The sequence below is a fragment of the Protopterus annectens genome, chromosome 9.part0, assembly GCF_019279795.1.
Source record: "Protopterus annectens isolate FY-2018-M chromosome 9.part0, PAN1.0, whole genome shotgun sequence".
In the NCBI taxonomy this organism is placed as follows: domain Eukaryota; kingdom Metazoa; phylum Chordata; order Ceratodontiformes; family Protopteridae; genus Protopterus; species Protopterus annectens.
This window is the reverse complement of record NC_056743.1, coordinates 114,612,958-114,639,125: the sequence shown is the minus strand read 5'-3', so window position 1 is coordinate 114,639,125 and position 26,168 is coordinate 114,612,958. Positions and strand designations below refer to the sequence as shown.

Here is a 26,168-nt window from a genome sequence, read left to right as displayed (position 1 = left end):
ATCAAATCTGAGTCTAAATCCATCCTACTAGTAAAATTATATAAATCCAATAGAAATTGTTTAGTATCTCTAAGAATCATGGGATTCTAATCTATCACTGGACGAAGGAATCTTTCTACATAAATGGAGAAGGGTTCTGTATATATCATCCTCTCCCTGAAACAATAGGTCTCATTGGGGGATTGTTCCCATTCTTATGAATTTTAGGGAGGCTTTGTATTATAGGTATCAGAGGCTTATTAACTTCCAGATATTTGTAGAGTTCCTCGGTGACCAATGCACTTTTAACCAAATTATCTAACATGGCCTTGATTCTACTCACTATGGTAATAGAATCATCAATATTAATGATAGCATAAAACTGAGCATCATCAAGCATCTCTTTTATGGACATATAATAACTATCTTTGTCCATGATTACAACAGGCCCACCCTTATCAGCGGGTCTGATAACTACATCTGAATCAGATTGTAACCTTCTCAGAGCCTCACGCTCTTTGAAACTCAGGTTAGACTTCACCTTCTGACATCTATCAGCATGCTACATACTACCAAAATTTCTATGTAAATCATCTTTCACTAGTTTGTCAAAAGCTTCTACTAGGAGGTGGTAACTAGGTATATAGAGGCTCGATCTCCTAAAGCCTTCATTAACTATACACATATCCCCACATTCTAGTCTTAGTATCAGATTCCTGGTAAACATTTTCAAATCAATCAAAACATCAGTCAAATTACTAGAACTAGTAGGTATAAAACTTAACCCTTTGTTAAGGACAGACCATTCAAAAGTGTCCAAAACATGTCTAGAAATATTCCATATTAGGCAGTCCCAGCTTGATTCCACATTTTCTTGAGGGAGCAGTTGGACTGTCTCTCAGCTGAAATTTTCCGCTTCTGCCTCCCTTGACTGATTGGACTATCGAATTGGATTATAGACCTGATGGAGGTCTACATAATGGTGGAAACCTTTTGGATAGGTTTAATGCCTGCATGAATAACGTTGCCAACCCTCTCCTAGCGTATGAAGTGAGTTCTAGTGAATCTACCTCTTCAGTCAGCATAGACAAAGCTGATAATATGAAGAAGGCGTTGGACAATCTGGAAGTGGATTTTTTAAAACTTAAATGCCTGCAGACACTAAGGCAGCATTTTGAGGTGTTTACACAAGAAAATAGTGCTGAGAGGACTTTGCGTTTTGAAGATGTCTACACATGGAGCGCTATATCCAGAACTGCTAGCGAAGTGGCAGCTACCTAATCTTGAGGTAAGCGCTAAATACATGACACTTCTCATTGACTTCTTCAAATCTAAGAGAGCCTCAAGAAGTCTATAAGGGAACAGCAGGCTGAATTGTATTTACAGTTTACTAAGGCAGCAGTAGACTCTGCCTTAGATGTTTTGTTGGATAGTGTTGCAGTGTTTGAAAGAAGAACACTAACTCAAAAAAATGGGTAAACTGGATAGAGACATCAAGCACTTCTGGCTCGGTCATGTTTTTACGTGGCCTAGAGCTAATACCACCAATAGACGTGATAATCGGGCTATTGGTGGTAATACAGGGCCTGGAAACACCATTAACTCAGGCTCTGATATTGTTAATCCTACTGACATTGGAGGTAGGATTATACCATCTGTTCAGGGACCTGAGACAAGGGATATGTTATACAAACAAATGTGACTGAGTCTATGCCATCTCGTATTGTATCTACATAGACTGCTAATGATACTCAGACTCACAATAACTCGGTGCATCCATCAGACGTACGTCCTAAGAGTACACAAGGGATTGGAGCCAATGTATCCACAGGTGGCACCAAGAATGAGGGTTTCTATCGGTTCCCCCTACCTATATCTGTGGAGAGAGGTATGAGGAGAACACGCTCGATCAGTCGAGGGAGGCAGAAGTGAAAAATTTCCGCCGAGAGACAGTCCAAGTGCTCCCTCAAGAAAATGTGGAATCAAGCTGGGACTGCCTAATATGGAATATTTCTAGACGTGTTTTGGACAGTTTTGAATGGTCTGTCCTTAACAAAGGGTTAAGTTTTATACCTACTAGTTCTAGTAATTTGACTGATGTTTTGATTGATTTGAAAATGTTTACCAGGAATCTGATGCTAAGACTAGAATGTGGGGATATGAGTATAGTTAATGAAGGCTTTAGGAGATCAAGCCTCAATATAACTAGTTACCACCTGCTAGTAGAAGCTTTTGACAAACTAGTGGAAGATGATTTACATAGAAATTTTGGTAGTATGCAGCATGCTGATAGATGTCAGAAGTGAAGTCTAACCTGAGTTTCAAAGAGCGTGAGGCTCTGAGAAGGTTACAATCTGATTCAGATGTAGTTATCAGACCCGCTGGTAAGGGTGGGCCCATTGTAATCATAGACAAAGATAGTTATTATATGTCCATAAAAGAGATGCTTGATGATGCTGTTTTATACTATCATTAATATTGATGATGCTACTACCATAGTGAGTAGAATCAAGGCCATGTTAGATGATTTGGTTAAGAGTGCATTGGTCATTGAGGAACTCGACAAATATTTGGAAGTTAATAAGCCTCTGATACCTATAGAACAAGGCCTCCCTAAAATTCATAAGAATGGGAACAATCCCCCAATGAGACCTATTGTTTCAGAGAGGGAATGGTGTACGGAACCCTTCTCCATTTATGTAGAAAGATTCCTTCATCCAGTGATAGATCAGAATACCATGATACTTAGAGATACTAAACAATTCCTACTGGATTTATATAATTTTACTAGTAGGATGGATTTAGACTCGGATTTGATTCTCGTCACTTTAGATGTGCAATCCCTTTTCACTGTGAGCCCTAACTTGAAAGGGGTAGATTCTGTGAGACGATATCTAAGCAACCATAGTTCATATGATAAGTTGGTTGATTTGCTGAGTCTCTTCTTAGAGACTATTTTGGAAAACAATATATTTTTGTTTGGTGATGTACTTTATTCACAACGTGATGGCGTAGCTAAGGGCACATCTTGTGCTAACAGATACGCCAACATGTTTTTGGCTCTATGGGAGGAGGAAGTGTTATTTCCTCTGGAGATTTTTCAAAGATGCGTCCCTTTCTACTAACGTTTCGTAGATGATGTCTTTTTCATTTGGGTAGGTGACATGGACCCTTTGAATGGGTTTGTGGAGCATATGAATGGTTTAACTAATTATTTAAAATTTACCATGGTTTCCTCCCCCACAAGGGTGGTATACCTAGATGTATTTGTGGAGAGGTTAGGCAATGGATCCATCAACACAGGTGTGCATAGAAAGCAGTGTTATGGAAACACACTTCTACACAGGCAGAGCATGCACCCTAACCATGTATTCCGTAATGTGGTGAGAGGAGAAGGAATGTGTATGTCAAGACTAAACAATACTGATACAGGCTATTCATCTGAGTTAGTTAGCCTGAAGAATAGATTCATACAACGTGGTTATAGTCAACAGGATCTAGACGTAGGGTTGTCCGATATGGGTTCACTTAGGTTGGGCAGGGCTAGACCCTACTTCTCCAATGTGTGGGAAGGAGGGAGAGGTTCTAGTTCTTTACAAACCTCTGAGATCAGGATACTGATGTTTTATTCAACAGATAATAAGAAGATATATGAGATCTTTAATAAACATTGGGGGGGGTCTTGGTTACAGATCCTGTCATTGGAGGCATTATTGGTGAACGGCCAAAGTTTAGATACAAAAATAAGCTCAATTTGAAAAGGATGCTGTGTTACCCACATGCTGACTGTAAGAAAACGTCTGGGCTAGGAACATTCCCATGTGAACAGTGTAACTTTTGTGGTTACATAGACACGACTGGGAAATTTGTACACCCTGATATAGGTACTGAGTATAGTTTTCAATGTTCTGCAAACTGCAATACCCATAATGTCATTTATCTTGCAGTATGCACAATCTGTCAGTCATTTTATATTGGGGAAGACAGACTTTTTAAAAATAGAATTAGAGAACACATCTATAATATAAGAACTGGTATGATCTCTAATGCCTTAACTAAGCATGTGAGTTGTTCAAGCCAGGTTCATGCATTCAGATTTATGTTAGTGGAAGTCATTAAACCCAGTCGACGTGGGGGAGACATGAGGAACATCACTGAAGAGAGAGAGAGAGAGGTCAAATGGATCATGCACCACAGGGCCGATAAAGGCAAGGGACTGAATGAAAGAGCCTCTATTAGATCCTTTCTTAAGTCTAAGAGAATGCATGTTAGATAATAGCCTTTTAGCTTAGCTACTTTTTTTGCAGCATGTATTTAGTGCTTTTACTTCTTTCTTAGAATTCTAATGCTTTTTAGTTTTATATCTAATCATATTATTGCATATCTTACTCTATATATAAAAAGTTATATTTTTGGTATCTATACACACACATAAATATATATATATATATATATATATATATATATATATATATATATATATACATATATATATATATATATATACATATGTTTGGCTAAGTGCCTTTTAAGCTCTATTGCTTAAGTCAGGACTACCAATTGATGCAGCATGATGTCATAATTGTTTCAACTAGGGTATTTAAGGATGAATTGAATGATGGTATATTGTTTTTTGATGGTCTGAGGAAGCTATTCTGTGAAAGCACTTACCAATGTGCATGAAATAAAGACAACGTTTTTGGAATTAGTGCTTTGAGACACTTAATTTTGAGCTTGGACTTGCATGGTTGTCCTCACTGCTTTGAACTGTGTTGCTATTTTATTCTTATTCTATAATTGCAGTGCGGCATTTGCTCTGGAGAGTGTTGTCCTTTGGTATATTACAAGCAAGACTTGGGAACATAGGTTGATAGCAATCTGAACTTTGACCACCAAGTTTCCACAGTGTTAAGGAAAGCCTTCTATTAGAAGAAGGGCTAACACAAACAAATGATTGGTGTCAAAGCATTGGTCTAAAAATAAATGCAAAGAAATGTTATTCCCTTTGGCAAAACAGAATTCCCTACAAATTACAATATTGACAGCACCCCCCCACCAGACATCTGCAGCAGCTGGAAAGACCTCAGAGGTTTCTAAGTAAGAAAATACACGGACTCCAAACCATGGCCTACATGGATAGGCAGAAAGCCATGTCACTTTACTGCGTATCTTATAGGCTGCAGAGAGGTGACTTGTGCCTGACCTACAGGGCAATCTCTATCTTTGCTCTAATGGAAATGCTGCACATCCGCAAGTCAAATGGCACAAGAGTCACTCGCTCTAGGGATCTCAGCCTAGCTTGTGACATTAACAGAGTATGCTGGAGAGACAGCTATATCTCTCAGAGACTTCTGCTTCTCTGGAATAGACTTCCTATTCATATAAAACAGAGCTCCTCACTGACCCTATTCAAACACAACGTAGATAATTGGATGGGAGACTGCAAACTCACCCCTGGGGTGGCACCCATGTCCCTCATGGATAGGGGTAGCCGGTGTTGATCACTGACCTGCTCTGTTCATAAATTCATTTTGCAAACTACCTAAAAAAAACAAATAGGCATACTTGGGATTAACATGGCTAGGCTTGTAAAGGCTCTAGTGCCGCTAGCTTAGTAATCTCCTAGGAACCTATAAAAGGGTCATTCCTTAGAAGAGTGAGTGAATTTTGGAGTGGTCGTTTCTTACCCGGCAATGTGAACATTGGCTCTAGATGATTGTCACTGTTAGTCTGACATCCTATCCCTTGGAAAAGGAGTTGTGGATGGATGGATGAATGTCTGACATCCTATCCCTTGGAAAAGGAGTTGTGGATGGATGGATGAATGGTCACATTACCTTCATGCTGTTGAATTTAGTTTTGCTACCAGCTGCAGCACGTTTAGACTTTAAAATCTTCATTTTTAACCTCTGATGCTATTCAAGGGTTGTTTCCCTGTGCTGTTGTCATGTTTCTCACATTGTCAGGAGTGTGGAGTAGCTGTTCATCTCCATGATATGCTTGAGACATTGTGGAGGTGTTCTTTTGCCAGCTTAGTGGCTTTCCAGTGGAATTGGCTGCCTTCCTTGATTTGGCATGTAAGAATGGGACCTAGTTTTAATAGCTCCCATAAATACTGTGTTTACATGCAGTTTTTTTCTTCAGTCTGTTCAGGGAATAATTATATTAATGTAGACATCTGTCTGTTTAGTTTAGGCAACTTAAATCTAAATTGTGGCATTTTTCTGGCTCACATTAGTTAATTTACTTACTTTGTCCAGTAAAGAAAAGGTAGTAATTCAGGGTAAAAGTCTCTAACCTGCAAATGGTGATGTCTGAATCTCCTTACACTTTTTCTCAGCTATAGAATTTCATTGCCAATTAGTCCTTATTTTTCACCAAATGTTTTGTCAGTTGTATGTTTGATCCTTTCAGTTCAGCTGACATTTTTATCCTAAATACCAGAATGCTAGAAGGCATCTCTTTTTATTTTAGAAGTCTTCAGACATTTGAGATACTATACGAGAAATATTTATTTGTGTGAAACTTGTCCCATGTAGGGGTATGTGAATATGTGTATACTTTTATATATATTTATGTAATGTGTACGGACTAAACTGTCTTGTTTCTTATTCATTTTAAGCCACATAGATGATTGTTTAAAAGAATGAGGATAACAAAGTTGCCTGAGTTTGTGAAACTAGTCTGGCGTATAGAAGAATACTCATGCAACAGTAAGACTAACCCCCCCCCCCCCAAAAAAAAAAAAAAAAATTAAAAGAAAATCCATGACCAGGCCTTCATTTATTTAGTCTTCACACTCCCCTGCCATTGACCATACAGCTGTGAAGTGTAGCCTTGTATGTGCACTTCAAGTGTAGTGTTTCTTGTATCCTTTTGTCATGTTTTGAGAGGAACTCCAGGTTGCCACAGAGATGCGGAGATTGCCCTGCTGCCTAATAGAATTTAGGTCTTTGGTCTGATTCTCAGCTGTGTACATTCTGCTAAAAGTTGTCATATCCTTTCTTTGTCCTTGTTGGTTTTCACTTAGGGCTTTGATTTTTTTTCACAGCCTTTAGATGTACAAGTAGTTGAATTGGAGTTATTCAGTTTGTTCCTAGATTTATTGTAGTGTGTGTGTGTGTGTGTGTGTGTGTGTGTGTGTGTGTGTGTGTGTGTGTGTGTGTGTGTGTGTGTGTGTGTGTGTGTGAGTGTTTGTGTTCGTTCTCCAGTGCCTGACATACCATCAAGAATGGTCACTCTTGCCTTACACCTCTTGTTGGTTGGATACATTATGTCAGCCTGTGACCCTAAATTGGATAGAACAGGTACAAAAAATGAATTTAGTCAAAATGATTTCATATGGCAACAGATTCATTGAGATTAGAACCCTAAACTGCTGGAGGATCTTCATCGTGTTTCACTGTTGCAGTCATTACACTTGGGTTATCCTGCTGTCAGGCTACCCGCAGTCGGCCCGAGTTCTAAAGTCTAGGTCCAGCGTTGGATGATGTCGCCTCTTCCCTGACGTCAGTGCGCCAGGGTATAAAAGATGCAACTGACGCCATTTTCTTCAGTCTTTCTTGCCACGGTGCCCGAAGCAAAAGCAGTTCGCAAGTGCCGGTCGGCCAACTCCTGAGATTTTTGAAATAGAGTTTAAGAACTGAAGTCTTCAATAAAGCTAAGTACCCCATTGGGGAAAGTTTTTCTTGCTCCAGACCAATGTCAGTAAATGTTAACAATTGTATTTTTTGTGGGAAGCAAATACCTCATAAGGACTTTCACTCTTACTGTATTCCTTGCCTATGCCCTGACCACGACATTACTAGTTGTCGGTTTTTGCTAGATTCAACAAACGCACTATTAAACGTCGGTTTGATTTTGCCTTACATTACTTTGGCCGAAGGTTTAACTATATAATGCCGTCAGAACAACCGATGACCAGAATTCATAAAAAGCGCAAAGACAAGGAAAAGGACAGGCATCCGAGGTCCAAAACCGACAACGAAGCCTGTTCTAGGCCAGTCGCCGGTTCTCAGTGAGGCACTTTCGCAGCCCCTGACACCCGCTACCTCAGAGCCACAGGCCGTATCCGAATCCCACGTGGAGACAACTAGACCTCTGGATACTCAAGGTGGTGGCCTACGGAAACTATTCCCTGAGATGGGTCCGGAGCCGCTGAGCAGGCATCGGCTTCTGAGGGTGTTTTCAGACCTTCACAGCTTAATATTAAGTCCTCTGCAGCAGCCAAGGTACAGTCAAAGACACCATTAAAGACAAGGAAACAAGTACAGCATTCTCCTGGATGGTCATCCATGCCAAAGAAACAGATGTTTAAAATGGCCAAAGACTTAATTACTTTGATCAGGGGTTCCCATCCCCCTCCTGATAAAAGGCCTAGGCAAGACACTGATTATGATTCCTCTGACCAGGTTTCTAGTTCCTCTGATTCCTCTTCAGATCAGGGTTATTCTCTCCCTCCCTATGAGGACTTTGATGCTGAAGAATCTATACCTTCAGCCTCTCCACCTGAGGATTATTCTTTTGGGGAAACTCTGCACACCATGAGGGAGCATTTCCACTGGGAGAGCCAGGATTACTCAGAATCCAAGAAAAGGCTCAGAGATTTTCTTTTACTGCCTCAGCACAGGCCCCTAGCTACCCCCCCTGTGCTTGATATTGTTGATGATATTTTCTCTGAATCCAGTCTGTCTCCTGATTCTTTACCCCCTGCACCAGTCAAGCCAGACAGGTACTACAGGGTCCCTGACTCTCATAAATTTCTTTATAAAAACCCTGCTGCTGACCCAGAAACAATTTCTCAGGGTCCCAAAGGGGTTAAGGCTTCCACTGAAAAAAAACCCTGTCCCCTCTGATAGGGATTCTAGGGCACTGGATATTTGGGGGAAAAAGTTTACACTTCTCCTACTTTAGCTGTAAGGGCTTTAAACTGCCAGTTTCACATGCTTAAATACCAACAGTACCTTAAATCTTTGTTAAAACAGAAAATAATTACAAACTCAGAAAATCCTGACAATAAGGAAATGCAGGAATTATTGCATGCAGCTGAACAAGAGGGAAAGCATATTTTGCAATGTGGTTTTGATTCATTAGAGGCTTCTTGCAGAGCCGCAGTTACAGGCTCTGTCATTTGAAGGCATGCTTGGTTGAAAGAGCAAAGTTTACCTGAACATGTTAAAGTAAAATTATTGGATGCTCCACTACAGCATGATACTTTGTTTGGTGTTAAGGCAGAAGAGCTGTTAAAGAAAATGGAGGATAAAGCAAAATCTATGCAGACAATAAAGGATTTCTTACAGGTTCAACCACCTAGGTTTAGTGGAAACTGGCCTTCAAAAAATTGGTCCTTTCAGGTCTCAGACAGGCCACAAAGAGGCAGATACAGACGCCCAAGAGGCAGATCTCAGCCCCAAGGATCCTACAGACCTAAACAATGGGTGCTTCTACCCCCAAAGGAGGAGAAGACAAATCACAACCTTACAGGAAACAGTCACAATGACTTCTCTACAAAGGCCAAGCACTTACCTTTTGGCAGCACCCCTAGGGGGAAAGCTAGCACTTTTCGCACAAATTTGGCACATAATCACCTAGGACAAACGGGTACTGAATATAGTAACTCAAGGTCACAGGTTCCACTTTCACACCCTTTCAAAATCAAAAGGTATGGCGAACCTGCCACAACACCATTGGGCAGAGGCACAAAAGGAAATTGCTGTTCTCATGGACATGGGAGCTATTCAAAAAGTTCCACAAGAAGAACAGGGCCAATGTTTTTACTCACGACTTTTCCTAGTACCCAGAAAGGACAATGCATGGAGACCAATACTGAACCTGTCAATACTAAATACTTTCCTGGATGTTCCAAAATTCAAAATGTTAACACTACAACAACTCTTGCCCATGCTGGGCAAGAAGGCTTGGCTAGTTACGTTGGACCTCAAGGAGGCATACCTGCATGTCCCAATCAGACAGTGTTGCAGAAGATACCTCAGATTCATAGCTGGCTCAATGCATTACCAATTCTCTGCACTGCCCTTAGGCTTATCTACTGCGCCCAGGGTCTTCACAAAATGCCTGGCACCAGTAATTGCATTATTTAGACAAAGAGGAATTCAAATATATCCCTACTTGGACGACTGCCTTATTCAAGCAGAGAGCAAGGACATTCTACTAAGACATCTGGCGTTTGTAAAAACATTACTAATTTGCCTAGGGTACACTGTAAACGAAAAGAAATCAAAACTAGTGCCCTCTTAAGAGATCATATTCCTGGGTGCAAGCTTAACTACAACTGCCCAGATGGCTTATCTCCCGCCAGACAAACAAAGGCAACTGACTCATTACTTTCAAATGATGGCAACAAAGACCCAGCTCCCTGAAAGAAAAATTCTGCAGACCCTGGGTTTCATGGCATCCTGCATTTTACTAATTCCATATGCAAGACTGCATATGAGGAAACTACAATGGTATCTAAAAAGTGGACTCAACATTGCCACAGCCTGGAAACAGTAATAACTATAATCCCCTGTCTACAACAGGAGTTTCTGTGGTGGTCTCGGACCTGTCACCTCAACAAGGGACAGTCCTTCACCTTGCCCACAGCCAGGCAGACAATAACAACAGATGCATCGGATTATGCCTGGGGGGCACACATGGCAAGAAAATGTATTCAGGGCATGTGGCCCAAGGAACAAATGCATCTTCACATCAATCAAAAAGAGATGCTAGCTGTACAGCATGCCCTGACAGCCTTCAAGGCTCTACTACATCCAGGACAACTATTACTAAAGATGGACAACACCACAGTTATGTGGTACATAAACAAACAAGGGGGCACACATTCCTACCCCCCCCCCCCTTTGCAGGCAAGCCATGACTTTGTGGACCATGGCACTGACCTTTCAAGTACATCTGCAGGCACAATTCCTGCCAGGAAAGAAAAATACACTGGCAGACGAACTAAGCAGAAATCTCATGGACCCACATGGATGGAAACTAAATCCACAGGTCTTCAGCATGATAACAAGGAAATGGGGACGCCCAGACATAGATCCTTTTGCCTCCCCTCACAACTGCCAACTACAGAAATTCTGCACAAGGAATTATCACTCACAAGCATGGAAAGTGGATGCTCTTTCATTCAGCTGGGAAACCCTGACAGTTTATGCCTTTCTTCCACTGCCTCTTCTTCCCAAGGTACTCCTAAAAGTCAGACAAGAGAAGCCAAAAATTATCCTGATTGCCCCAGACTGGCCACGCCAGTACTGGTACCCAATCCTAAAGAGCTTGTCTCAAGGCCTAGCCTGGCCTTTACCTCAAATTCCTCATCTACTGACTCAACAAAACAACCAGATTCTACACAGTCAACTCAGAACCTTAAATCTGGCTGCATGGCAGATAATATAGTCTCTCAAACCACACCTCTCTCTAAAGCTGTTATGGATGTCATTTTAGAAGCCAGGAGGCCCAGCACTAGGAAATCCTATGCAGAAAAATGGAAGAGATTCTGTGCTTGGAACCAGGCCCAAGGACTCAAACAACTTGTTCCAAATATACCTCAGATTTTACAATATCTAACTGAGATGCTGGGCAAAGGCCTATCCTTTTCATCTATTAAGATCCATGCCTCTGCCATTTCAGCTCATTACAATACGGAACCTCCAATTTTTTTGCATCCACTACTAAGACATTACCTCAGAGGAGCAAGAAAAATAAGACCCCCAAGGAGAGCACCAATACCTACTTGGGACTTCAATTTTGTTTTAGAAAAACTCACACTGCCTCCTTTTGAGCCAGCCAGCACAGCTGATATAAAATTCTTATCATGGAAAACTGCTCTGCTCCTAGCAATAACTTCAGCAAAAGAGTCTCAGAGTTACAGGCACTAATGGCAGTGAAAACTCTCATCATTTTTCATCAGGACAGGGTCTCTTTAAGGACAAACCCAACATTTATGCCAAAGGTGGTTTCCAGTGTGGCTCTTAACCAAACTATTCATGTGCCAACTTTCTATCCAAATCCCTAGAACAAAGGGGAGAGACTTCTGCACACTTTGGGCATACACAAGCAGCTACAATTCTACTTGGACAAAACAAAAGCTTTCAGAAAAACTGAGCAGCTGTTTGTAGCTTATCTCAAAGCAGACCATTTCAAAATGGATAGGACACTGCATTCACTTCTGCTATGCACAACATGGCAAATCAGTGCCTAAGGGCATTAGGCCATATTCTACAAGAGCAGCAGCCACTTCAGCAGCTTTTCTCAGAGGAGTACCAACCAAAGACATTTTAGAAGCTGCAACTTGGAGTTCAGTGTATACCTTCACAAAGCACTACCACTTACCTCTCTACTCTAAATCCAGAGCAGGCTTTGCCACTGCAGTCCTGCAGGGCCTGGTAGCCTCTCCTAATCCTATTTAGGCCCAGCCACCCAACCTCAGCTTTGGGATTCAACCCAAGTGTAATGACTGCAACAGTGAAACACGATGAACATAGTACATTTGTGTACCTACCATAAATGTAGATGTTCGAGTGTATTCACTGTTGAAGTCCAGGTTACCCTCCCACCATCCCCCTTTTCATTGCTGGGACTTTTCTGTACTTCTCAACTCTATACAACCTATGTGGTGTATTTGCTTGTAGATGAAGGAAATGTTTATTTTTATACATGCATGTTTTTTGGCATTATTTTTTCCAGCCTTTCCTATTTGGGGGCACCTGACATCTGGGGCAAGAAAAACTGAATAAAATGGCGTCAGTTGCATCTTTTATACCCCTGGTGCACTGACGTCAGGTAAGAGGCGACATCAACTGACGCTGGACCTAGACTTTGGAACTCGGGCCGACTGTGGGTAAAGTAGCAGAAGTGTAAACTTTTTTCCCCCATCTGTCCAGAGCTCTGGAATCCCTATCTGAGGCTTATCACTCTCAAGCATGGAAAGTGGATGCTCTGTCTTTCAACTGGAAAAAACTGACAGTCTATGCCTTTCCTTCGATGCCTCTTCTCACCAAGGCGTTTCTAAAAGTCAGACAAGAGAGGCCAAAAATTATCCTGATTGCCCCAGACTGGCCACGCCAGCACTGGTACCCAATCCTAAAGATTTTGTCCCAATGCCCACCTTGGCCTCTACCTCAAATCCCTCATCTTCTGACACAGCAAAACAATCAGATTCTGCACAGTTAACACAGAACCCTAAACCTGGCAGCATGGCAGATAATGTAGCCACTCAGGCTGCACTGCTCTCTAAAGCTGTTATGGATGTAATTTTGGAAGCCAGGAGACCCAGCACTAGGAAATCTTATCCAGAAAAATGGAAGATATTCTGTGCTTGGAACCAGGTACAAGGGCTCGACCCTCTGGTCCCTAATATACCTCAGATTTTACAATACCTGACTGAGATGTTGGACAAAGGCCTATCTTTTTCTTCTATTAAAATCCATGCTTCTGCCATTTCAGCTCATTACAATACGGATCCTCCTATTTTTTCACATCCTCTACTATGACAGTACCTCAGAGGGGCAAAGAATATAAGACCCCCTAGGAGAGCACCAGTACCTACTTGGGACCTCAACTTTGTTTTAGAAAAACTAACACTGCCTCCATTTGAACTAGCCAGCACAGCTGACCTAAAATTCTTGTCATGGAAAACTGCTCTGCTCCTAGCAATAACTTCAGCAAGAAGAGTTTCAGAGTTACAGGCATTGATGGCGGTGGAACCTTTCCTCGTTTTTCACCAGGACAGGGTTTCTCTAAGAACTAACCCAACATTCATGCTCTCCAATGTGGCCTTAAGCCAAACTATTAATTTGCCTACTTTCTACCCAAATCCCCAGAATAAAGGGGAAAGACTTCTGCACTCTTTGGATATACACAGGCAGCTATGATTTTGCTTGGACAAAACACAAGCTTTCAGAAAAACTGAACAACTGTTTGTGGCATATGCTGCAGGATCACAAGGAAAACCTATTACAAAGCAGACAGTCTCCAATTGGATAGGACACTGCATCCGCTTCTGTTATGCACAACATGGCAAATTTGTGCCTAAGGACATTAGGCCTCATTCTACCAGAGCAGCAGCCACTTCAGCAGCTTTCCTCAGGGGGGTAACAACCAAAGACATATTAGTAGCTGCAACCTGGAGCTCAGTGCACACTTTTACCAAGCACTACCACCTACCTCTCTACTCCATATCCAGAGCAGGCTTTGCCACTGCAGTTCTGCAGGGCTTGTTAGCCTCGCCAAATCCAATCTAGACACAGCCACCCTACCTCAGCTTTGGGATTCTAACCAAGTGTAATGACTGCAACAGTGAAACACGATGAACATAGTACAGTTGTGTACCTACCATAAATGTTGATGTTCGAGTGTATTCACTGTTGCAGTCCTGGTTACCCACCCACCATCCCCCTCTTTCCTGGGACTATTCTGTACTTCTCAACTCTATACAACCTATGTGGTGTATTTGCTTTTAGAAGAAGGAAATGTTTTTGGTAATCTATGCATGGTTGTTTGGCATATTTCTATCTTTACTTACCTTCATACCTGGGGGCATGTGACGTCTGGGGCAAGAAAAACTGAAGAAAATGGCGTCGGTTGCAACTTTTATACCCCTGGCACACTGACGTCAGGGAGGAGGCGACAGCAACCGACGCCGGACCAAGACTTTGGAACTCGGGCCGACTACTGGTCGCCTGCCAGCAGGATAACCCAAGTGTAATGCCTGCAACAGTGAATACACTCGAACATCTACATTTGTGGTAGGTACACAACTGTACTTTTTGTACCATAGGTGGGCACTGGATGGTGTGTTGTCTTTGGATTTTTCTAGTAACTTGGTCAGTTGGTTTGAAAGTTATTTGTGTGATCATTGTGTCTGGCTAGCCTTAACACCTTCTTTATTTTGTTTTGCATCCCCAAATGTTTTGTTGTGGGACTGCCCATATTTTTGGCTTCTGCATGTGATTGTCTTGTCTGTAAGTCCTCTATGTGTTCACTGTGTTTACCAGACTCACCTTATCCTCCTCCAGGCTAACAGCTATGCACATCCAGTGCTGGTGAGGAGATTGTGGTCTAGGGTCATGCTGTTGCTTGTTGTATTTTTAACTTCTACCCTAACTTCCCTGTCCCTCCCTTCCTCTCTCACCATACAGTAGTATTTAGTTAGTACAAATAGTGTAGTAGTACAAATAGTATTCTTTCCACCCTACTAACTACCTTGATTATAGCAAGCTCGGATGCTCATAAGCCTACTACTTATTATACAGCAGGAACTTCTTATTGTAACAATTGTTAATGTCTGTTATGTACTTCGCAGATTAAGATTCTAATTGTCTACTGATGTACTATGTTCTTCATCTGTAACTATGTTTGTAATTAATTGCTGTGTTAATCGAATTGTTAATCGCTATGTAAATCCAATGTAACTACTGTCTGTATATTTTAGCTGTGGAGCTTTTCTCCCCGGGCCTCCGCTGAAAATGGACCTACATCCAGTCAGACACTCCCAGTCAACAAATGTAAATAAATAAGTAAATAGTAACATTCTTTGTTGAGCATACAGTGGGGAATACTGGCGTATCATCTCACACCTGTGATGACTTTGCCAATGCCCCTACCTGCAGTGGGCAATGGATCTCTTGCCTTTGATAGAGTTTTCCTTTGAGGAGTGCATGCCCATCCTCCTGTGCCGATACCTTAGATCCCAGAGCTGCTAATCAAACATGGTTCTTCTGGGACATAGTCAGGGCTTTATCCCTCTATTCTGTGATGTTGGCAAGAGCACCCATATTCTTCATCTTTATGTGACTCTATGTTTATTTTTCAACACACAACCTGAACTGTATGTATACATGATGTGACACTGACTGACATAAATTGTACCTTGGAGGATGTAAGACTCCGTTCGTAAAGTGATTTTGATAAAGTTCATTCCTGTTTATGGCCAAGTAATGATACTTAATAGTAAAACTTTACTTGGTTACTTTGAGCAAGATAGTAAGTGGTCTGTCATCAACAACATGTTTAACAAGAGAAGAATAGCATTATTAGGGCCATAGGATTGACAGCTTAATTTTGTGTCTAGTATATTAATAGTTACTAGAAGATGTATCAACAACCTGCAAGTTGTACAGTTTTAGTCTTATGCATTTTTTTTTCACAGAATAAAAGTTATAATACCGATTGTGTCCTTTTATATGAACATATTGGATTGCAGTTTGAAGTGTTGCTACTTCTACTTATTAAGGCAAATTAAGAAAATGTTTTCATGACATAATTTGAATTTATTTAAATTCATCTTAAAATACTCCTCATTGTTTACTTTGTCCGATTTTTTTGTTCTCATTTCCGATTTTTTTAATTTCTTGTTATAATTTTTTTCTTTTGTTTGTGTGAGGTTTTTAGAATATTTTATTTTTATTTTATTATTTCTGTGTTTAAGCTTTCTAGTAGCATGACTAGGTTAGACCTCCAATTAACATTGTTTAATAAAGCTAAGTAATTGAGTTTTCTAGTATATAAAGAACTGTCTTACTCATTCTTTTAATCGCATCTCAGATTTGTAGTTGCTTTACCGAGTTTTGTACTATTTTTGTTGTTGTCCTGCCAGTTTGTTGTGTTTTCTGTTTTATGCTTCTCTCTCCACAAATTTTCAAATATAAATTAGTTAAATAATAAATATAATGGACGTAAATTTGCAGACCATTAAGAAGACTTTTATTGTTGTTGCTGGCTTATTATTATATCTGCTTTAAACGTGTATGATAATCCAGCAGAACAAGGAGAAGTATGAGCACAGGCATTTATACAGAAAACACTTTTGTGAACATCCAACTTGTGTAAATGCTGTTGTTGTCTGCAAAGTCATCTGTAAGTAGAGACTTAATATGTAAGACCAATTCATAACCTGCTGTATTTAATATCACTATGGTCTTCCAACAGCCTATTACTGTACGACATCATTGGGTCCACAGAAGGCGTCAGGAAGGAAAATGTCGGCAGTGTGGAAAGGTAAACATTTTCATAATCTACCAAAAAGATGAAATGTTACACTATCTTTGAAATTCTGTCATCATGCAAAACTGTATCCTTGGGTAATATGTGTATGGGATTCATAAAGGTTTTGCAGATTTGATAAGAATCAGTACATGCACATTGCAAACCATCTTTTTAGCAGAGATGATCAAACATTTGTTAAAGTTTTCATGGAGTACAACATTTCTTACTCTTACAAATCCTACTTATGTATCTTGCTGAGGTTTTATGGTATTTGCTTAGACCTTTCTGTCACACTATGTTTGGCCTCAAGAAAGTAGGGCACTCAACTTCTGCAGAGCATATAGAAAAATGCTTGAGAAACTATTATGTTAGTATGACACAAACATAGCTAGCATCTGTGGTGTTATAGAAACCTTCAGGTTTGTTTCACTTTCCAAGCTTTGCTGGCACTAGTACATAGTAAAATCGAGAAATAATATAATGTTATTACTGTGGAACGATTTGAAAACATAATGTTGTCAGTTTATTCCTCATTGTATTTTGCCATCAGTTGTTTGTCCTGTATTTTTTCATGTTTTCAGAAGTCATTCTGTCATTATATCACCATAAGCATATTTTAAAATTCATATTTTCAAGTTTTGTATAGTGGCAGAAACTTTTGATTTCTGACACTGGCTGTTTAGTTCTTCTGCACATCTGTTTTATGAAAAATTCTATTCTGTACTGTTTTCAAGACCTAACATTGAACATCCACCCTAATGCTTCTTGTCATTGGTTTTGTCCTTGTCGACTGTTTACAGTGTGGCATTTTTTTTAAACATCTTATATGCAAATGCTGGGTGTTGGTCCACATGATGTTATCACCTGTCAACTGTTTAAGTACATTTAGCTCATCAGGCCTCCATGTCTTTTCTCCTGCTAAAACAGTTTAAATCTGTGTGCTCATGAAAACCCTAATAAGTCTCTCAGTGGCCATTGAATTACTAGCCAAGACCCAAACTAGCATTGCTTCTTCTGTCTTGAGGAAGAGAATAATGTTTGTCACTACACATAAAGTGTCACTGGTTCAGCGCTGCTACCCATATACATTGAATATGAAAAACTTCTGGTTTGCAATTACTGAGAAGGGTACAAAATGTTGAAAGCTGCTGAAGTGGAGATGAGTGGGAAAGTCAGCCTCCAGTTAGAGCTTTGTCACAAGAACTGAAGATGTTAGGGCATGCTTGAGCCTAGCCCTTAATGTATGTTCATTGCTGAAATGTCCTTCTAGGTTCTACAGGTGCTGTACTCATCCCTGAAAGGCAAGGGCATGAGCTCATGTCAGGTTTCCTCATCAGCTAATAATACGGAGCTTGAAGGTGATGGAGTCCTGGCTTCTGCTGTATGGAAGGAGCGTTACATAGTTTTAGCACATCCCAACCCTTGTTGACTAAATGGAAATCCAAACTGAGCAGCATGATCTTAGGGAATGATACGTTGAATCATTCAGGTACAAGTTGTGACTGGATATTTTGACTGACACTTCTCTCATTGAGCCCAGCATGGTTTTGTTGGCCCATTTGGAAGTTTGCAGGGATTGCTACATTGTCCTAGACCAGGGCTAGTAGCTGAAGGCCTAGATATCAAATAAACATTTAATATCTGGTGAGAGAACATTTCAGTTACAGGTTTAGGACCCTCTCCCTTAAAAGTTATGACAGTGCCAGGACTGAAACTTGTGGAGATCTCTCAGCTTAGCAGTCACCTTTGCTTGACTGCTGCCTGTCTCAGCCAACCCTTGACTTCTGACTACCATGTTCTTACACATCACCATGCTTTACCTTATAGCTGGTACTATAGGTCCAGTTGTAGTGCAGGTTGCAGGGCAGAAGTAGACTCCTGGGTCTGAGTTGACTGATAACTGAGTTGGCTGTCCTGTGAGCAGGACAGAGAGGGCCCATGTACACCATCCAGTCCCCCATAATGGTGTTCCCCTCCCTTTCATGTCACTTTCCTTCTTTCTTTTTTTGTCATCCACACCTCCCTGTCACTAGTTTTCCTTGCTGTGTATGTCTGTGTCCCATCACTCTTGTCCCCCCTTTTGTGTTTATAATGCCCCTCTCTTCGTCTGTGTTCTATATTTCATTGTTTACCATTGCAATTGTTCCTACACAAGCTTATTGTTGCCTTCCCCAACCATATTGCTTCTTCTTCAAATATATAAAATATAGTCCCAAAACATATGCCCGTTCCCCACCTCCCACACACCTATCATTACTTAAGGATACCCTTTTGTGGTCACCTGTACTTGCTGTTCCACTTTTCTACTTTTACTATCTCCCCATGTATAGTGAACTGTGTTGGTACTTTGGTGCGCTTTGGCTTGCACAGAGTGCCTGAGTTGCTGCTATGAGATGCTTTGTTTTGTTTGTGAAATTGCATTGCCTTAAGCATGGCACCTTGCTCTTCTTGTCATTTTGATTAAGTAACTTATTGCAGTATAGCCTCTTCACATTCAGTAGCATGACTAATGACACACACACACACACACACACACATATATATATATATATATATATATATATATATATATATATATATGGTTCTACCTCACTTCAACGACACGCCGGAACATCGACAGGGAAATCGCGAGCCCCAGAAGATCGACAGCGCAGAAGACCGACGCAACGGGACCTAGAAGATCGACAAGCAGAAGACCGACCCGACGGATGAAAGCACCGACGCCGAGGATGCCGAAATGGGAAAAGGCTGTGTAAGTATGCGGTAGTGACGGACGTTAGGGTGCGAGTAAGGTAAGTGTGGATAGGGGTGGGTTAAGTGAGTTAGGGTTACAGAGCGGGTCAGGTAAGTGTGCGGTAGTGATTGTGTTTGGGTTAGCGGCGCGATAAGTGAGTTAGGGTTAGGGAGCGGGTCAGGTAAGTGTGCGGTAGTGACGGACCTTAGGGTTAGGGTTGTAGGTAGTTGTGTATGTGAGGTTTAGTGTGGGTTTGTATGGATTTTGGTGTGCTTGTGTTGTGTATGTGGTTTTTGGACGGGGAATGTGTTTTGTTTGTTGATTGTGGTGTGTGAAGTGTATGAGGTTTCGTGTTTGTGTACCGTCGGTTATTTCATTGTCGGGCATGTGGGATTTCGTGTTTTTGTACTGTCGGTTATGTGGTTTCGGTGATTGCGTTGTCGGTGTTGTGGTGTTTCGTTTATGTGAGGTAGAACCATATATATATATATAGGTCCCATTTAGATGATCAAACTTTCAAATTTCATATGGCCGGGACCATATGATTGAAGTTTTTAAACATCAAACATCTAAACAAAACAAAAAAACAAACAAAAAAAAATTCTTAAATATTCATGCAGGGGGGCAAGCCTCCCTACATCCCCCTCCCCGCTATTTAAATATACCAACTCCGAGATCGCACTACAGCGAGGAAAAGGGAAAATTTCCCATTCTGTGCTATATGGAGATCTCTGTTTAGGTGTTCAAAGTTTTAAAACTTCGATCATATGGTGTCAGCCATATGAAATTCGAAGCTCTAAGACTTTGATAACCTAAATGGGACCTGTATATATAATATATAACTTTATGGCATGTATGGAAAGTTTGAATATGGACGCCAGAGGACAATTTAAATATTGTATTGGTTTGTGTTTTTGATATGCATTCGATTTTGATATCAGAAGTGTGTTTTTGTCACCATTGTTTCAGTTTTGGAAGGGGTATGAGTATGAAATAATGAAACAGGCCTACACCAACGGCCAAAATGTATTGCGATCCTTTCACAAGCCAGAGTTTCACAAGAGGGGAGTTCATATTAAAATAATATTCAAGTTTCAGCATTAAATTTAAATACTTTGGTAGATAAATACATCAACCTGCCTAAGAATCTATCTATTAGTTGAACAAGATAGTCACAGGAGCAAGACAGTTTGATTAACACTTGACTTTTGGGATATATATTTTTTTACAAAATATTGTGCATCACTCACATAGTTAAGTAAGATATATAGAAGTAAGACCACAAATAGAAACTTAATGCAACTTTAATTAGGCATATAAATATAAAATGGCAGAAACTCAAAATTTGAGACAGTTTTTGGACAGGCTAACCACAGATGTGGATGATTTATCATTGTTTAGGATGGAAGGGAGTGTCCTCCCCAATGAAGTTAGTTCTGAAAACACAGAATTGGAGCAACAATTTGTAGAACTGTCAACAGTACTAAGAAGGTAAGGTCTAATGTCTGGCATTGTAAACTTTTGAAGGCATATCTAAAAGCTGAGATAGCCCCTAGAGGTTTGAGAATATATGTGGAACCAGGGGTTGGAACTGGCAACCAGGAACTCATGAAAAAATGGCACCAGATACATCTGGCTACAAAAATGTTCATTAAGCTACTGGTAGAGTATTGTGAACAACAACAGAAAGTGTTAGCTTTTAAGCTCAATGAATGTTATGAAAAAATTGTTGGTCATGCAATGGAAACCAGTTATTTGGACAGATATGCCAACTATGTGAAAGAAATAGACATGAAAAAGAGTTACAGGAAAGAAAGACTAAGAAATATCAGAGAGACCTTAATGACTATAAAAATCAAACTACATATTCATGGAAGAAAATTAAGAGAACAGTTAGGTTTACTAATAATCAAAAAAGCAGTAATAGACCAAAAAAAAAGAGAGCTAGATCCATACTAAGAAAAAAAATGTAGATTTTTTCCAGTAATTCTGAGTTGTCATCAGGGTATTCAAATACGGATACAGAAAATGAAGGACTGGAACCTCAAGTAGTGATTTCTCCCATACCCAAGAGGTCTAGGGGCCCTATAGAAGGGGAGGCAGAAAATACAGGCATAGAGGTGAAGTCCTAGCTTTCAATATTTTTACCTTGTACCCAAAATCCATAAACAAGTGAATCCACCTCCAAGGCACCCTATAGTGGCTGGCCGTGGTTCTTTGCTAGAACCACTGTCTGAATACTTGGAATGCAAGTTGAAACCTTTGCTGATATATGTTACAGCTTGTATAAAAGATACAAATCAGTTTTTGGTGCTCATAAATGATTTACAGATCTCTAAAGACACATACATGGGCACACTTAATGTGCGTGCTTTGTACACCAGCATCCCTCATGAAGCAGGTATTAGAGCAGTCAGTTAGTGGATGGAGATGTCCAGCAGATATGATGAGGTGGAGATGGAATTTTTGTTAACTTTATTAAGATTGGTTTTGGAGCATAATTCCTTCACATACAATAAAGCATGGCATCTACAGATAAAGGGCACAGCAATGGGTGCAACTTTTGCACCCATATATGCTGATCTTTTTATGGGTTTTTTGGAACTTGATGTAATTTACAGTAGTAAAAATAGGTTCAAGAACAATCTCCCAATGTGGCGGAGATATATGGATGACTGCTGGGTCATTTGGACAGGGGATATTTCGAAGTGGCATGAATTTGTGGAATATTTAAATTCCATTGAATATGGCTTATATTTTAGTGGTAGCATTGATTTACATTCATTAGAATTTTTGGATGTAAAAGTTATTAAAGCCAAGAATGGTACAATGGATACTACTTTATATAGGAAACCTTTCTCCAAAAATTCAATATTGCATGCCAGCAATAGCCATCCTCACCACATAGTGACTAATATTCCTAAGGCCCAATTTACTAGAATAAGAAGGATTTGCTCCAACATGAGTTTTGGGTACAGGCAAAACAGCTTAAAACAAGATTCTTAGCTAGAGGGTATGACCACAGAAAGGTAGATGAAGCACTAAAGCAACCGGGGTTCCAGTCCAGAAGTCAGTTATTGAAGGATAAAGTACAAACTTATACTAAGGAAGATCAAATTAGGTTTATTACCAAGTATGGGTCTAATGCATTCATGATTAGACAGATTATCACAAAACATTGGCATATACTTAAGTCAGATCCATATTTTGATACATTGCTATGAATTTATTGCAGTTTTGGTTTTAGAAAAGGCATAAAAATAGGTGAACATTTGTCAGGTTTCAAAAAGGGACATGTAAAGCAATAGAATCAAATAAACCCAATGGCAGTAGGGAGCACCTGTTGTGGACATTGTATATGTTGTAAACGTATATCTAAGCCTAAATCATTCACTTCTGTCAACACATCCAAAAGTGTATGACATCCGTCATTTGATCACATGTGCAACTGAATGTGTAGTTTATATGGCAGTATGCCAATGTGGCTCTTTTTATATAGGGCAAACATCTCTTAGTTTTAAACAACGTATTGTTTTGCACGAGTGACATAAATTGTCGATGTAACAGAAGTGCATTGTATAAACCCATATTGGTACACCCTACAGCACATTTTGTTTTTTTGGGTATAGATAAAGTGGTAGGTGATAACCTATTAATGATGTACAAACAAAAAATTCTTGTGAAAAAAGAAAGACACCGGATAGTCAATTTGGGTGCCTTATTTAAACCTGGACTGAATGATCACTGGTAAATGTATGTTATAACTCAAGGCAATAATATTTGGATGTACATAAGGTAATTTGTTTATTATAACAATAATGATAGAGTATAATTTTTTACTTGATATGAATCAAATCAATGCAAATAATTTTGTTCTGTTATTTTCTTCCATGTGGTGTTGAAGCATTTAAGACATATAGCTAACTGTTGCTTTAAATTAATATGTATAAAAGGAGGGGGAGGGCATTCCCTATCACATGCACTGATGACGCTAAGGCGAAACCTGGTTTGCTGGTGAGGTGACTTGACCTTTTAGCCATTAAAGTTGGCTAAGCATCTATTTCTGGACTTCTGTGTTTTTCTTTCAGTTTGTCTTTTGATTATTTTGTGCTGGTTCTTTTTGCATAGTGCAATTTGCTGGTAAACCGGGCACTATATCACCGAGCACCGGTTTTGGTGTTTTTGATTTTATATATATATTTTTTTTTGCAGTGGAGGCCTGGGGAGAAAAGCTCCATGGCATAAACTTTTACATTTAAGATTAACAGTTCAGTGATACAGTATTCGATTCCACTAAAAACAAATGAAACAGTAATCTTACAGAGATAAATTTCATACAGAATAAAAAGTCAGAGAACAGTTAATATGAAATGGAAAATAAGTACAAAATGTACATGTGAGTAGTTCACAGTAATGTATAGAGTAAAGCAGACATTGCTGACCTTACGGGTTTAAATAAGTAATAGCAGTATCTGCTGTCATTTCAGAGATATTATCTTACCAGAAATAGAACTACTATTTTACCAGTAATAAAGATGACTGGAGATAGTAAGGATTATGTGAAGGCTAGGGGGGCTTGGTACAATTGCAAACCCAGCTAGATGTGGGTATGAAGGGAAGACTTGAAATGAGTAATGTCTTGAGTTGATCTGATGCGAAGAGGTAAAGTATTCCAAGTTTTGGCTACAGAGTAAGAGTAGAGAAGCTGACCGGGCGGGAGGTTTGGTTTGTGAATTTGTAATAGTTGCTGGTCTCCTGATCTGAGTGGCCTGTTGGGAAGGCAGTAGTTGAAGGTAGAGTTGAGTGAAAAGTTTGTGAAGTCTGACTTGTTTAGGAGGGTTGTTTTTTTAGGGGTGAAAAGTATGATAGTTTTTTTTAAGGATTCGGGTCAAGATGGTTATTGTGCATCCAGGATTCAGTGACAGAGAAGGCATTTTCAGTTAGAGTAAGTAAGTCGGAAGGAGAGTTGACAGAACAGATGACAGTGGAGTCACCTGCATATGGATGCATACACACACACACACACACACACACATATATATATATATATATATATATATATATATATGTATATGTATCAAAGGTCTTCCTTTTCCTTTCCTTGCATTTTTTTTCCAGTTTGTGTTTTTTTTTTTTTTTTTTTTTTTTAATATGGCTGATAAACCAGCTGAATTTAAAAAATGCACTCCCTGTGGGCATAAGATCCACAACACTGATGTCCACAAGGAGTGCCTTTATTGTTTGGGCCCAGCACATCTGGACACCCCTTGTTCCATATGTGAGACCTTTAATGCTAGAGCAATGAGTAACAGGAGGAATAAGTTAATTTTGAAAGCTTCCCTTCTCGCTTCATCTTCAGGCACTTCTTCAGGAGATCAACCCCCCTCCCAGAAATTGAAGGAGCCTTGGGAGCACCATAAATGCTCCTCTGTCTGGTCTCTTCAGCCTACACCTACTGTATAACCTCTAAAGAAAGTTTCTGAAATCTTGGATCCTAAACCTTTGGATTATACACTCTCTGCTGTTGCATCTCCTTGAACCCGTGCTCCCAGGTTCTCTAAGGAGCCAGTATTTCTGAGACTGAGGTCTTCCTTTTTGCAAGAAATGCTTATAAAGTCTGCAAGACCACCTTCCACATCCTTTTCTGTTAGGCCTTCCCGTAGTCTGTCCGAAGCGGAGGTGGATAGGATGATGGCGAAATTCCTCAGAACACAGATCCAGATGGGTATTTTGCCAACTCAGTCTCCGATCACATCTGTGATCCGCTAGCCTTCTTTTCAGCCTGTAGTTGCTCCTTCTAGAATCTGACCAGCTGTTTCAGAGTCCTTGGATCTAAGAGCCCCGGGAGTCAAATCGTTAGATCAGAAGGTTAATTCATCCTTGACTCTGGCTGCTTCCCTGACCCAATTGGATCTGACACTGCTGGAACAAGACTGCTCTCGGAGCTGAAGAATCGGCATTGGACATGAGGGGTTGGCTTCATCTCCAGAGTTTGCGGAGCCCTTGCTTCCTCTCAGAGCTTTGGTGTTTGATAGCTCTGCTCTGACTCCCCCCTCTGAGCAGGTAGTTGCAAGGGCTCTAGAGTTGTCTATTCCAGGAGCCTCTGCTCTGGAGGGATTATCCTCTGCCTCTCCAGGCCCCTCTGTTTTTGAGGTGGTGGAGAGGGCTTTCTCTCAACCCAGAGTAGTGTTGACTCTCCGTGCTTCAGATCTATACCCTACTCCCTCTCTGGATCCTATGTCTGAGTCCTCACATCTTACACCTCAAGGACAGCCAGCCCAGAAGAACTTCCAAGCAGTTCCCTCCAGGGAACTTCCCATTTATTCCGATACCTCCGCAGAACTTCCCACTGAGGAGGTCCCTTTGAAGAAGATGTGTAAGAGGAGGCACTTGGATTCCCCAGAGGAATCTCTCAAAGAAGATACAGATTTTGGTGAGGGGGAAGGGTCCTCCAACATCT

The 26,168-nt window shown here is 40.4% G+C and overlaps 1 protein-coding gene across 1 annotated transcript in view; it reads left to right on the top strand.

Moving 5' to 3' along the window:
- LOC122811072 (diacylglycerol kinase zeta-like) overlaps positions 1-26,168 on the top strand; it is a 3,109,428-nt gene that overhangs the window by 1,278,575 nt on the left and 1,804,685 nt on the right. Inside the window, exon 7 of the mRNA XM_044082630.1 lies at positions 16,918-16,986. Within this exon, the coding sequence (XP_043938565.1) occupies positions 16,918-16,986 (69 nt within the window). The remainder of the gene's footprint in view (positions 1-16,917; positions 16,987-26,168) is intronic.